The sequence below is a fragment of the Trifolium pratense genome, linkage group LG5, assembly GCF_020283565.1.
Source record: "Trifolium pratense cultivar HEN17-A07 linkage group LG5, ARS_RC_1.1, whole genome shotgun sequence".
Lineage (NCBI taxonomy): Eukaryota > Viridiplantae > Streptophyta > Magnoliopsida > Fabales > Fabaceae > Trifolium > Trifolium pratense.
Window position 1 is genome coordinate 36,933,718 of NC_060063.1, and position 15,881 is coordinate 36,949,598.

Genomic DNA, 15,881 nt, shown 5'->3' on the forward strand with positions numbered 1-15,881 from the left:
AGAAGGTTTCAGTGAAGACAGAGGTTTGAGTGAAAGAGATGGTTGAAAGTGAGAGAGAAGTGAACAAAAATGAGAAAGGAGTGAGAACAAACATACACTATGGCTACAGCGCCGTCTAGAGCTCAGGTCAAAAACCCTCTAGGATCGTAAGAACCTATGACCCGATGCGAGAACCTGACTACAGACAGGTCAAAAAAGGAACCTGCATGGGTTCTAAGCTCGTTTGGCCTTCACGAGCTCGTAGGATCTTAAGAACCTAAGACCCGGTGCGAGAACCGGACTACATTGGTTATAATCTTGTCAATATTAAAAACATTGATATAGAAGTCTGGAATCTGGATTCTTTTTTAAAGTAGTATTAAGGATAAACTGAAACAATTTTAGGACAACCGAACAAAATTTGAAGACGACAACTAAGGTGCCTTTCAAAACACAAGAACAAACATATTTATGAGTTCTAACCAATCTGATTCAATTAAATGGGAATGATAAATAAGTGCAAACCATCACATCATTATCAAAAATACCAAATCATAGTCTCAATTGTCGAGTATAACTTAAGAACACGATGTAGAACAAAAACAGGATAAATTAGAAGCAGAAAACCTAGTGCATCAGCACTTAGCACTTGATCTCCTTCAAAGCATATGCAAAGTAGAGAAATGTTGGATCAGTAGCACCCTCCTTGTAGTAGGCAAAGACCAAGCTACCATCATCATGCATGCTCTCACCAACAAAGCTGCACAAGAATTCAATTCAGTACATTGTTTTCATTAAACACTAAATCAAAATGAACTACATGAAACTACACCAAGCTACCATTTAAAAATGATTGTGGTTTAAGGTTAAATGCTCTTAATTACATAAAAAATATAAATTATAAGTTAATTTAAACATATTACTCTCACTTTCCATTAGACGCAGTCTTAAGAGACAGCCAAAAGACGAGGAAAAAGTTCTAAAAATTATTGTCTTCTTGATTTAATAATCAATGAAAAGATAATACCGAAACCTAAAAAGTGACAAATATAATGAAACAATGAATCCTTCTTGAAGGTGCATAATAGAGGTTCTCGAGTTCAGGTTCACTTACAATTGAAGGTCCTTGAGCTTGCTAAGGAGGAATTTAGTTGCTCCCTCAATGTGCTTCTTAAATAGCTCTTGTTTCTCTGCATCTAGTTTGGGTGTCAACAACTTAATGTACCTCTTAACAAAGCCAAGAAACTGCTTCTTGTCAAAAGCAGGTTGTTCCTACAAAAGTTAATACATAACAAAAAAAATTATCTTCCGAAATCAAGTAGAGCTAAGAAAAATAAACAATGTCGACAATGTTGGTGGTTGGACTAACCTGAAGTCTGAATACATCAACAATGTCGACAACCTTAACAGCTGTGTCATCAACTCCCTCATCTTCACCCCCTTCAGCAGAAGGGTTAGCACCAATGTCTACATCACAAGGTCCACTGACAACCCACTGCACACCAAATGGAAACAGTTTTAAGCTTGTCATTCATCCGCAAAACAACTTAAAAAACATTTTTTTGATGAACGAACTTAAAAGTCTAAAGAATTGCACAACATTGAACTAACCTTTCCTTCAACTTCCCACAACATGCCATTCTCAATTTCCTTGTATGGGTAAGAATCAGACAGAAGCTCGTCACCTACAAAACATGCCATATGTGCAACCAATGTTACTTCAAGCTTTCAACTATTACATATTACAAACAAAAAACACAGTACTATAAAAAAAAAAGGATCGATGAATGGCACAAAACTTTTTCGATAATAAATTTACACATTTCATAAATAAAAAAACTGTCGATCAACAATTACCAAGCTCAAGCAATTCTAGCAAACAGATACATACTGTATAAATTCATATGTTAAATAAAAGATTCCCAAAAACTATCTTTCAAGCATACTACTTTGGCCACGATTACAAGCAAAAGTTCATTTTTCAGATTCATTGAATAATAGTATAGACTTGATTCATCAATTATTCAAATGAATCTGAAAAGTGGTCTTTTGCTCGTGGCCGGAGCAAGTAAGTATAAGTAGTAAATGGATTTGGATTCTATGATCAACTGATGACAGCTAGTACAGTGAAGCAATTGATCTGAATTGAAAACAGATTAATCAATTTCTAACATAGCAAATATGGAACATGAGTCATCCGATCTCAATCGGATGGGCCAGATACTGAGTCATTATTATTCACAAAAGGGGATCCAAGTCCCGGAATTAACCATTCTATATACTCTATGATCAATCAATCAAGCAATTCAGAATCATATAAAATTGTAACACTAGCTATTATCCATAATTGAAGAAATTCCCTCAATTTTCATCCAAAAATTATAATTTTTTAAATAACCTTAAAACAAAATTGTAGAACCAATAGTCAATAAAACATGTCACAGGCAATACACAACCTAATCACAAAGATACTACACGCAAAAAAAACAATGAATTCATGCATTAAAAAAACTTGTTATTCAAATATTAAAATTCAAGAATAAATCTGAATAGAAATAACAGCACAAATTTTCAGAATATGCATCAATTGAAATTGAACCAAAAAACAAAACAATTTCCAGATCCAGATAATCCACAAAACAATAAGAAAATTTCCATACCTAACAATCATATTCGGAAGCAGAATTCAAATAGATCTATGAGAGAATGATAAAAAACAAAATTGAAGAGAAAAAAAACAGTGAATCGATGGATCTATTAGAGTAGTTGAATTACCTGTGAGGATATCCTGGTAAACCAACATGATTGCAGAGTTCTCTTGGATCGCTCCTGATTACGCAGAGTTGAACTAGGGTACGGAGCGACCAGAGAGTGAAGAGGAGTTGAACTTTAGGTGTGCGTGTGGAATATATAGACTAGGGTTTGTACTTTTTTTTTTTGAAAATTACATAAACGCCTCTTATATTTCGTGAAATACCCACTTTCTCCTACTACTTTTTTATACTAATTTTTTTAAAAAAAAATAAAAATTTATCAAATCTTTTAAATTATTTTTTTTTTTACGAAAAATCTTTTAAATTGTTATCTATATCTATACTTACTATATATAAAGAGCATACATGAGTTTTGGTGTGAACTTTTTATAATATCAATAATAATACCCTTGATTTTATTAGTAGCAACAAAAATCTTTTATTAACTGCTCAAAAAAAAAATTATTAACAAACTCACCAAAACATAAGGCAAATTTTTTTAGCAGCAAAACTCTTTTATTAACAAACTCATCATAACATAGTGCATATTTTTTTTTTGGACATAAGTTAGACACAAGCAGACGCGGAACGCGTTTGCCTGACCCACTAGTTATTATTATTATTTTTTTGTTACATTTAAATTGTTATTATTTTTTTTTTGGTTACATTTAAATTGTTACTAGTATAACTTACCTGTGCTATCGCCCGGGTTAATGTTCTATGAAAAATATAGATCATTTTTTTTTCACACATGAAAAATATGGATTATTAAAATTTTAATATTGTGATTTTTTTAATTATTTGTAAAATTAATTTTATATGTAATGTAATAGTTTATTTAAATATGATAAAAGATCCAAATTTTAGAGATTTTAAGGAGAAATGGCATAATGGAGAGTGATACTCCACTCCTCGTTCCAAACTCACATGTTCATATATTTGTTCTTTTATTTTCATAAAAAAAAGGTCATTATGCAAAAACTAATCTAACGGTTAATATACTTGTTCTTAATCGTCATGTCTCTCCTTTAGACATTTGTTTTCTTCAGGAGTATTTTATCTCATGTCCCCGTGTGAAAAAATTTCACATTTGAGAAGCAAAATGGGCCGATTTTAATATTATTTATTTAAAAGTAATGAACAGTGGAATTGTTTGTCATAATTATTTTTTTAATTGAATTTGAAGACCATAAAAATTATTATATCCAGCTGACAATTATACCTAATTAGTATATGCAGTTGGCAATCTTCCTTTCATAAAAAAAAATTTAAAAACAATTGCTTTGGTACAAAAATAATTTTTTTTTGACGAAATTGGTACAAAAATAATTATTAGAGTAAATTTATGATTTTCGGTCAACAAAAATAATGACTATATAATTGCTTGCTATATATAGCACTTCAAAAACAATTCCTTTTGTAATAATGCAAAAAAAAAAATCATATAAAGCATTTAATTCATTTATGGCCAAAAATATGGGAGAAAAATGCATTTGGGAACGCCATGTGTACAGAATCCTTCTATCAAACCCTCCTAAATAATAATAATAATAATAATAGATAGATAATAGATAATGGAGAATGATTTGAATTTATTTTTTGGTAACAAATGATTTGAAATTTTGAATCCACATTAATTGAGAGATCGTGTATTAATGATTTTGAATTACTACTTGATTTGATTTAGTTGAAATCATTTGATTGATTTGTGGAATTGAATTTTTTTTTAATGTTTATTTATTTTACGGCGAAAGCAACCTGTATGCATGTATTAATAATAATAATAATATGTTAACATTATTTCTCTAAAAAATATATATTTGAAGTTTATATTGACGGTTGTTATTTTTTTATTTTATTTTGTGTCTTTCAAGTGTGCTTAATAATATGAAATGAGTTTTTTTTCTAAAAAAATAAAATGGATTGGTAAAAAAAATAAATAATAAGAATTCATAATGATTGTAAAGAGAATTGGTAATGTTGTTAAAAAAAATTAAAACGTATTCGATTGTTTCATTTTGAATGATTATTTGTAAATTAGCATTAAATTTTGATTCAGAAAAACACTAAAGAAAAAATATTCCTTATATGAGTACCACACATAAATTCTATTGAAGATGCTCTCTAAATTGCCATATAGAAAAGATGTTCTCAATTGTTGCCACATAGATTATGATGAATGATAGGATGCCACATTGGATTAATAAAAATTAAAATTCATAAGAAAGTGACACGCAGATTTGTTTCCTTGAGAAAAAACTCTTAAACATATAAATAATAGATAGATTCACAAAAATAAAGATCTCCTTTTTTTAAAAAAAAGAAGTATAAAATAAAAATTGCAATAGAAAAATATACAATAATGATGAACTTAATACTATTGAAAAAATACATCATTTGATTAATTTGTTAATAGATTCATCAAGTAAATACATCATTGATATTCCAACTTGTATCCAAGACATCATTGATATTGATAAAGTGCTATAAGCAAGATTTTATAAAAAAATAAAACAACAGTCGTTAAAACAGACTCAGAGCTCTCAATTCAATCCATTTTGTGAGAATGTGATGCATTTCGTCTTGCCTCTCAATTATTTCCCTGTCACGAAAATAAATAGGATTAATAAATAAAAAGATGACCAAAAGAAAATAATCTAAAAGGTAAAACAAACAATATATTAAAAATATAAGAAATATCGAACAAAGAAGAAAAAATAAAGAAATTTAAAAAGGTGACAATATACAGAAAAAATAGTGATTATCGAGAGAGATGAATAAGAGATAATGAAGATTGAAAAATTGTGAGTTTTAGAGTTCAGTAAAATGTTATATATATAGTAAAAAAAAATGGACAAATGAGTAATTTTGTCTTTAATATGAAATTAAATTCATTAAAGTCAAATATATTGATTTCATTTTTAATTTTAAAAATATATTAGTAAATTAGTAAATTAGTAAATAAGACATATTCCATTATATTATAAATAAATTAAATAAATCAATGCACATGAATATAACACACATATTCAAATTTTTTTAAATAATAATAAAATATTAATTATATTATGTGACTCTATATAATTATAAAATTATGAAAATATATAATTTTTTTTTACCGTAATACAATATATATATATATATATATGTGTGTGTGTGTGTGTGTGACCTTAGTATTTTGATACACGACCATTTAGAAAAAAATTTGTGAGAGAATAATTTGGAGACCATAAAGATTTAATATTTTTTTAATTGAATTTGAAGACCATAAAAATTATTATATCCAACTGACAATTATACCTAATTATTATATGCAGTTGGCAATATTCCTTTCATAAAAAAAAAATTTAAAAACAATTGCTTTGGTACAAAAATAATTTTTTTTTTTGACGAAATTGGTACAAAAATAATTATTAGAGTAAATTTATGATTTCCGGTCAACAAAAATAATGACTATATAATTGCTTGCTATATATAGCACTTCAAAAACAATATTTATTTAAATGGATTGTCCAACCAAGAATCAGAAAGTAAAATGTTAAAATGATTTTGATTCAGAAAAACACTAAAGATTCTAAGTAAAATTATTTCCTTTTAAAATTATTTTTAATAGGTGCATTAAATTCGATTTATAAACAATAAATGAAAAATGATTGAATTTCCAAATTAGCCAAAGATTCTAAGTAAAATTATATCATCATGTATTAGAGAAATTGCTAAGGCCTTCATAGTTAGCCACATAGGAATTGGAGAAATATTAGAATGCCACATAAGACCTGGATCAAGGAAATGGTGCCACATAGGAATAAGACCATGAGAGAGAAACTCATAAATATATAAATAATAGATTACTATTATTATTATTATTATTATTATTATTATTATTATTATTATTATTATTATTATTATTATTATTATTTTCTCTTTTTCACACTTTATTTCTATTTATCCATATGGGTTGGATTCTTTGCACGGCTTGTGAAATGTTGATACTTTGATCTACGAGTGGGTAATGAGCTGAAATTGGTAGGGTGACAAAGTAAATCTCTATCTAGTTGAGTTGGTTGAATTTGAGTGCAAAACCACCAACCAATGTTTTAAAAACCGGACCGGACCGGCCGGTCCGACCGGTTCGCCCGTGAACCGGTGCCCTCAGCGGTCCGGACGACTAGCCAGAACCGCTAGTCAGTAGAACCGGGAAAAAACCGGTGTGAACCGGTATAAACCGGTGAGAACCGGAAAAACCGGTGAACCGGTAAACCGGGAAAACCAGCCGGTTTTCTCTTTGTTTTAAAAAAAAAAAACTGAATTATTTTTAAAAAAAACATTGAAACGCGTGAAACTTAAAAAGCATTGATTTTTAATTTTCCAGTTCTCTAACATCAGTTAAAAAAACAAACTGTTTTTTTTTTTTATTATACAGATATTTGCATTTGTAATCCTAGATCTTGTAATAGTAAAGATGAAGATGAGGTTCAATTGTCTACTAGTAATTGATATTTGATTGCATATTCGACCGTTAATGAAGCTATTTTTGCACGAGCTTTGTTTTGCTGTGCAGATTATGTTGTTGTGCTTGATATTGAGGCGGCGATGATGAATTAAATAAGAAGAAATTTTGTGACATAATTGATAATATTGGAAAGGCAAGGATGAGATTGAGAAGAAACAAAATAAAATAATACAAGGAATATCTAAGGACGGAAGAAGAAAATTGTGAAAAGAAATAGAAAGAAGGAAGTAAGCAAGAATAAAAAGTTTGGCATATATTCACTAAGGAGAAAAGTTGTGCGGCTGTGTTGTTTGAAATCAGGGTTAGAAGAAGCTTACAATTTGTTTATGAGTATTATATATATTGAAAAGTTTGGGCTCTAAGAGTATTCAATATATTGGGCTCAATGTATTGGGCTGTGATACAATTTTCACTCATATACCTTTTTTTCAAAAATACTCTTATATACTTTAAAAAAATATATTTATTTATTTATTAATTATCCGGTTCAATTGGTTCAATAACGGTTCAACCGGTTGAACCGATTGAACCATGAACCGAAAGTCTCACCGGTTCAATCTCCGGTCCGATTCTTAAAACATTGCCACCAACAGAACCAATTTATGGGTGAAGAAATATTGGTAGGGTGGCAAAAAATAAATCTCTAACGAGCTAGATTGGTTGAATTTGAGTGCAAAACCACCAATCGGACCAATTTATGGGTGAAGAAATATTGGCCAAAATTTATAAAGTTTGGGTATCCCATACTCGTCTCAATTTTCATAGGGATATTAAGTAGAATTTCAAACTCATTTTCGACGGGAGTTTGAGTATTTTGTTTCCTCCCACCCATATGTACTTTGGTTGTATTTTGGAAAAATTAGCTATATAGCATGGGTGTATACCATACTGTATATCTAATTATTCATACTAATGAAATATCAGCATGAGTGCACTATTCTCTTCTCTCTTTTTTTTTTCTTGCAACAGTAGAGGAGATTTAAATAGAAAAAAAAGTATAAGAAATGTCGAATAGAACAAAGTCTACAAAGATTCACCTTTCCAACAAATTCATAAAATAGTAACGATGCTTATGTTGCCAAGTTACAAAACCACCAACATATATCAAAGTAGCAACAACTACCTAAACAAACTCCTATACTACAATCAAAGCCTTGGCAATTCAAGGAATCCTAAACAGAGGGTACAAACAAAACTATGGGTGGACAGAATCCAAAATCCGGCATAATCCTCCCAGTCGGAACTAGAAAAAAGAAAACGGTCAGTTTTAAACATATTTGCGGGTTAGCGGGTCCAATTCGCAAGTTCTAATGGACAAAGGCAGTCGGGTTCGGTGTTGATAAAATCATCCATGGGTAACCAACTAGTGTAATATTACATGTATACATATTTTATTTATTTATTTTCTAACAGTAGTCTATGCGATGTCATTTCCTAAAATTATGAGTTTTGTTCACAAACCAACGTCATTATCTCTCATTCATTCTTCCTCCAAGTCCAAACCTGGAAGAGAATGTTGGAACATGATGAAGAATTTGGAGGGAACTTGGTATTGAAATAAACACAAGTTCAAGAACCATGTGTAGTGTGAATTGAAAAAAGACTCTTTGAGTCCCACATTGGAAAAATCACACTACTTGGTAGTGTTTATATACCACAAGTTGGCAACCAAGGGTGTGCCCTTGGGGTACCCACATTTGTAAGAAAGGGAGACCACACACAATGTCGAATATCACGCGCTCGGCTCGGCTCGGCTCGGCTCGGCTCGGCTCGGTTCGGTTCGGGCCGGGCTTGGGTGATATATTAATTTTTTAATACTAAGAAAAAAGAAATTTTTTAATTTAAATTTCTTTTATATGTGTGTCCCTTAATTCGCACATGTTAAATGTGCTTAGACCAAGTCTGAAACAGATATTTATCTGTTAAACGGTCAAATTACGTGTCCCTAATTTTTTGCCACGTTTTGAAATTTGACTGAGCAATTAAACGGTCAAATTACGTGTAAGAAAGGGAGACCACACACAATGTCGAATATCACGCGCGCGCTCGGCTCGGCTCGGCTCGGCTCGGTTCGGGACGGGACGGGCCGGGCTTGGGTGATATATTAATTTTTTAATACTAAGAAAAAAGAAATTTTTTAATTTAAATTTCTTTTATATGTGTGTCCCTTAATTCGCACATGTTAAATGTGCTTAGACCAAGTCTGAAACAGATATTTATCTGTTAAACGGTCAAATTACGTGTCCCTAATTTTTTGCCACGTTTTGAAATTTGACTGAGCAATTAAACGGTCGAATTACGTGTGCCTTCAGTTCCTGAAAATCCTCTGATTCCAGCTCCCTACTTGCCTATAAATACCACTTCATTTCTTCAGTTTTGATTCACTTCTTTTTCTCTGCATTCTGAGAAAACTGCTTCTTTCCTTCTCCTTTTTTCTTCTTCGAAATTATTTTGTTGTTTCAAAATTTTGAACGGTTGTAAACCGTAGAATTGTTATTCGTATATCAATAGAGTGGTTCGATATTTCGTACCATATTTGGTGTTATTCTGGCTGATACTACAGTGCAGTAGTTTATCGGTATTTCTTTGAAAAACGGCTGTTTTATCCTGGGGACTTCGCGGTTGATATACTACAGTGCACTTCTTCGAGTAGTTCCGCGAAACGTCTTAAAGAAAGCGACCTAGTACGCGACTCAGCCAATAATAGTTTCGTTGCCATTTTTGAAAAAATTCATTTTCTGTTTTTTTTAAAACTCAGCAAACCGTTTAACAACAATTTTAAGACAAGTCGAAAATATCATGGCAAACGAAGAGATTATTGGTAATTCATCTGTCGGTGCTACCGAAAGGCCGTTTAAGTTTGAGGGTAACCATTTCAAACGTTGGCAGCAAAAAATGTTTTTCTTCCTGACTCTTAAAAAATGTGCCTATGTTTTGAAACAGCCCATTCCTGTTGTTCCTGCTGAAGCTTCGTCTTCTGGAACTAATGAACAGACCGTTAACACCAACGGTGATGCTGTATCTGCCGAGAAAGATAAAGGCAAGGCCACGGCAGAACAGCTTAAAGAAAAAGCGCTGCAACTAGAAATAGATAGGCAGCTCTGGATTGATAATGATTATGTTTGCAAAAACTATATCATTAATGGTTTGGAAGATGATCTGTATGATTATTACAGAACTTACAATACAGCCAGTGATGTGTGGGAGGCTCTGAGTAAGAAGTATGATACTGAGGAAGCTGGTGTGAAGAAGTATGCTGTCAGTAGGTATTTGAAATACCAGATGGTTGATGAAAGGTCAGTGGAAGTGCAGTCACATGAACTGCAGAAGATTGCTCATGAAATAATAACTGAAGGTATGCCTTTACATGAACAGTTTCAAATTTCTGTTATTATTGATAAGCTACCCCCTAGTTGGAAGGACTTTAAGAATCAGCTCCGTCATAAGACAAAGGAGTTTTCCATTGAGGGTCTGATTACCCGTCTTCGTATAGAAGAAGAATCTCGGAAACAGGATATGAAAGAGGAAGAAAAGATATTGGTTGTTTCTAACACCAATAAAAAGAAATTCGGTGCAGCTCTGAAGCCTACGGGCAAACCTTTGAAAAATCAGAATCAGAGCCGCATTCAAAACCGAGTTAAGAATGGTAACCCGGTTAGGGGCCATATTGCTAAGCAACAACAGCAACAACCACCTCCTAGAAATGACGCTGTTGAGCCATTTTATTGCTTCAATTGCTGGAAAACAGGTCATATGTCAAAGAAGTGCAGAAATCCAAAGAGGCCTAAACCGGCTAATCTTGCACATATTAATGTGAATGTGGCTGATGAGCCATATGCTGCTATGATCACCGAAATTAATATGGTCGGTGGTACTGATGGATGGTGGATAGATACTGGTGCTACCCGCCATGTCTGTTATGATCGTGCTATGTTTAAAACATACACGAATGCTGAAAACAAGAAGGTGCAGATGGGTAATGCTCATACATCTGATGTTGCTGGTGTTGGAGATGTTGTTTTGAAGTTCACCTCTGGAAAGACTCTTATCTTGAAAGAAGTCCTTCATGTTCCTGAGATGAAGAAGAATCTTGTTTCTGGTTTCCTCTTAAATAAGGCTGGGTTTAATCAAACTATAGGGGCTGATATGTACACCATCACTAAGAATGGTATTTTTATTGTGAAAGGGTACGCCTCTGATGGCATGTTTAAACTCAATGTTGATGAATTTATTATGAATAAAATTTCTCCTTCTGTTTACTCTTTGTGTGATTTTAATATTTGGCATTCTAGACTTTGTCATGTTAATAAACGCTCAATTTTGAATATTAGTAATTTAGGATTAATTCCTAAACTTAGTTTTAATGACAAAGAAAAATGTGAATTTTGTAGTCAAGCAAAAATAACAAAGATCAAACATAAATCAGTTATAAGAGAATCTGAACCAATGGACCTTATACATTCTGATATATGTGAACTAGATGGAACCATGACTAGAAATAACAAACGTTATTTTATCACTTTTATTGATGATTGTTCAGATTATACTTTTGTTTATTTAATGAAAAATAAAAGTGATGCTTTTGATATGTTCAAAATTTTTGTGAAAGAAATAGAAAATCAATTTAATACGAAAATCAAGAGACTTCGTAGTGATAGGGGAACCGAATATAATTCTAGTTTATTTAATGATTTTTATAAACAACACGGAATTATACATGAAACAACTGCACCATATTCCCCTGAAATGAATGGTAAAGCAGAAAGAAAGAATAGAACTCTTACTGAATTAGTAGTTGCTATTATGTTAAATTCTGGTGCCGCTAAACATTGGTGGGGGGAAATAATTTTGACTGTCTGCTTTGTTTTGAATAGAATTCCCAAATCTAAAAGAAGCGAATCTGCTTATGAAATATTAAAGAAAAGACAACCAAACTTGTCTTATTTAAGAGCTTGGGGATGTCTAGCCTATGTCCGTAAACCGGACCCGAAGCGAGTTAAACTCGCTAGTAGAGCCTATGAATGTGTATTCATTGGTTACGCAGCAAACAGTAAAGCATATAGGTTTTACGACCTAAATGAAAAAGTGATCATAGAATCTAATGATGCAGATTTCTATGAAAATAAATTTCCCTTTAAATCAAGAAATAGTGGGGGCACTGAACAGGATAATATTCCTGAGTCGAGTCACGTACCAGTGATACCAAATGCGGATAGCAATGACGAAGTAGAAAATGAACTTCGTAGAAGCAAACGTGTAAGAGTTGCTAAAGACTATGGTCCAGATTATGCGACATTTACATTGAATGAAGATCCAGCAAATCTTCAAGAAGCCTTGTCATCGATGGATGCAGATCTTTGGCAAGAAGTTATTAATGATGAGATGGATTCTCTAGAATCTAACAAAACATGGCACTTAGTAGACTTACCTCCCGGTTGCAAACCAATTGGTTGCAAATGGATTTTGAAAAAGAAACTAAAACCCGACGGCACGGTTGAAAAATACAAGGCTCGCCTTGTAGCCAAAGGTTTTAGACAAAGAGAAAATATAGATTTCTTCGACACATTTTCACCTGTCACTAGAATAACGTCCATTCGAGTACTTATTTCAATAGCAGCTATTTATAACTTAATTGTACACCAAATGGACGTTAAAACTGCTTTTTTAAATGGTGACTTAGAAGAAGAAATCTATATGGAACAACCTGAAGGGTTTGTTATACATGGACAAGAAACTAAGGTCTGCAAGTTAGATAAATCTCTGTATGGTCTTAAACAAGCTCCGAAACAATGGCATGAAAAGTTTGATAACTTAATGATATTGAATGGGTTCAGACTCAATGAGAGTGACAAATGCATTTACTATAAATGTGATGGCAACATTTGCACTATAATATGTCTCTATGTAGATGACATGTTGATATTTGGCTCAAACCTTTCTGCCATAAATAATGTGAAATCACTGTTGAGTAACAACTTTGATATGAAAGACCTCGGAGAAGCAAGTGTGATTCTTGGAATAAAAATCACTAGGTCTGAGAAGGGGATATCCCTAGATCAATCACATTATGTGGAAAAGATCCTAAAGAAATACGGTTACTTTAACTGTAAACCTGCCTGCACACCTTATGATCCCAGTGTAAAACTGTTTAAGAACACTGGTGATAGCGTAAGACAAACAGAATATGCGAGCATCATTGGTAGTCTTAGGTATGCCACTGATTGTACTAGACCTGACATCGCCTATGTCGTGGGACTCTTGTGTAGGTTTACCAGCAGACCCAGTAATGAGCATTGGCACGCTATTGAGAGAGTCATGAGATACCTGAAAAGGACCATGAATCTCGGATTACACTATCAGAGATTTCCAGCTGTACTTGAAGGGTACAGTGATGCTGATTGGAACACCTTGTCAGATGATTCCAAAGCAACTAGTGGCTTTATATTTAGTATAGCCGGTGGAGATGTATCATGGAAGTCTAAGAAACAGACCATTTTGGCACAGTCCACTATGGAATCTGAAATGATAGCACTAGCAACTGCTAGTGAAGAAGCAAGCTGGTTGAGATGCTTGTTATCTGAGATTCCCTTATGGGAAAAACCTATGCCTGCTGTCTTGATCCATTGTGATAGTACTGCAGCTATCGCTAAAATTGAGAATCGTTTTTATAACGGTAAAAGACGTCAAATTAGAAGAAAGCACAGCACAGTGAGAGAGCTCATCACTACAGGTGCTGTGAGAGTGGATCATGTACGCACTAATGATAACCTAGCAGATCCTTTGACGAAAGGACTGGCTAGAGAGAAAGTCCAAAATACATCTGTCAAGATGGGACTAATGCCTATGAAGTGAATTACTTATGATGGTAACCCAACCTAAAAGACTGGAGATCCCAAGAATTAGGTTACAATGGGTAAACAACAAGTTGTGAGTAATATGAGATGAACATGCAAATTAAGAGGCATGAATCCTGAAATGAGAAAGGTTGAGTTAGCAAAACTCTTAATGAAATCTATACTCTATAGGAGTGGAGTACATCAGGAGTACTCTTGATAGAATCACCTATATGAATGTGTAACTGAGGCCGGTTCCTCTGGAGTTTTTGGGGCGAATTACTAGAGCATTCATGAAACTGGGATAGACGTGCAGGGCCATTAATGCACGGGCCTTAGAAAACACCTTAAGAAAGGTTGTGTGCTGGTTTGAGGAAAATCTGAGATAGAGTTCCAAGACTAAACGTCACTCTTGCTTAATCAGGCTCTTACTGGCTACGTGAAGGTTCCAAGACTTAGCTCACCTTCGCTTATGCACAATCTTACTGAAACGTTTAACGTTTTGACTGAAACAACTTTTTTAAATTCAAGTGGGGGATTGTTGGAACATGATGAAGAATTTGGAGGGAACTTGGTATTGAAATAAACACAAGTTCAAGAACCATGTGTAGTGTGAATTGAAAAAAGACTCTTTGAGTCCCACATTGGAAAAATCACACTACTTGGTAGTGTTTATATACCACAAGTTGGCAACCAAGGGTGTGCCCTTGGGGTACCCACTTTTGTAAGAAAGGGAGACCACACACAATGTCGAATATCACACGCGCGCGCGCTCGGCTCGGCTCGGCTCGGTTCGGGACGGGCCGGGCTTGGGTGATATATTAATTTTTTAATACTAAGAAAAAAGAAATTTTTGAATTTAAATTTCTTTTATATGTGTGTCCCTTAATTCGCACATGTTAAATGTGCTTAGACCAAGTCTGAAACAGATTTTTATCTGTTAAACGGTCAAATTACGTGTCCCTAATTTTTTGGCACGTTTTGAAATTTGACCGAGCAATTAAACGGTCAAATTACGTGTGCCTTCAGCTCCTGAAAATCCTCTGATTCCAGCTCCCTACTTGCCTATAAATACCACTTCATTTCTTCAGTTTTGATTCACTTCTTTTTCTCTGCATTCTGAGAAAACTGCTTCTTTCCTTCTCCTTTTTTCTTCTTCGAAATTATTTTGTTGTTTCAAAATTTTGAACGGTTGTAAACCGTAGAATTGATATTCGTATATCAATAGAGTGGTTCGATATTTCGTACCATATTTGGTGTTATTCTGGCCGATACTACAGTGCAGTAGTTTATCGGTCTTTCTTTGAAAAACGGCTGTTTTATCCTGGGGACTTCGCGGTTGATATACTACAGTGCACTTCTTCGAGTAGTTCCGCGAAACGTCTTAAAGAAAGCGACCTAGTACGCGACTCAGCCAATAATAGTTTCGTTGCCATTTTTGAAAAAATTCGTTTTCTGTTTTTTTTAAAACTCCGCAAACCGTTTAACAACAAAGAATACTGAAGCAGCCACCACCTCACTCTCATCCACTCACCGTCGTCTCACTGTAAGTATTAATCATATCCTTGGTGTTCTTTCTTCTCGTTACTTTCACTACAGAAAAATAGGTAAGCGGCGACCAGCCAAAAAAAAAATTAGCGTCGGTTCAAACCGTCGCTAAATGACTACTGCAGCGGTTGTACAAGTGACGCAACAAGCAGCGTCGCTAGGGTATGCAGCGGCGGTTCACGAAAACCGTTGGAATAACCGCCGCATAGACGTTAGTGTCGGTTGTATTGATTGTGCGGCGGTTCCCAGCTGTCG

The 15,881-nt window shown here is 33.5% G+C and overlaps 1 protein-coding gene across 1 annotated transcript; it reads right to left on the reverse strand.

Annotated features, from left to right (window-relative positions):
• Positions 1–493: 493 nt before the first annotated feature.
• LOC123885654 (translationally-controlled tumor protein homolog) lies at positions 494–2,909 on the reverse strand. The gene is made up of 5 exons (XM_045934954.1): positions 2,755–2,909; positions 1,591–1,664; positions 1,349–1,474; positions 1,094–1,251; positions 494–739 (listed from the first exon to the last, which is right to left on the reverse strand). The coding sequence occupies exons 1-5, from the start codon at positions 2,780–2,782 to the stop codon at positions 622–624; spliced, it is 504 nt and encodes a 167-aa protein (XP_045790910.1). The 5' UTR covers positions 2,783–2,909; the 3' UTR covers positions 494–621.
• Positions 2,910–15,881: the final 12,972 nt, after the last annotated feature.

Excerpts from the sequence above, each read along its gene's own strand:
- LOC123885654 (XM_045934954.1), bottom strand. The coding sequence starts at position 2,782 with ATGTTGGTTTACCAGGATATCCTCACAG. Across the intron at positions 1,475-1,590 it reads TGTGGGAAGTTGAAGGAAAG|TGGGTTGTCAGTGGACCTTG; the intron begins GTTAGTTCAATG and ends TTTGGTGTGCAG. Across the intron at positions 1,252-1,348 it reads TTGATGTATTCAGACTTCAG|GAACAACCTGCTTTTGACAA; the intron begins GTTAGTCCAACC and ends TAACTTTTGTAG.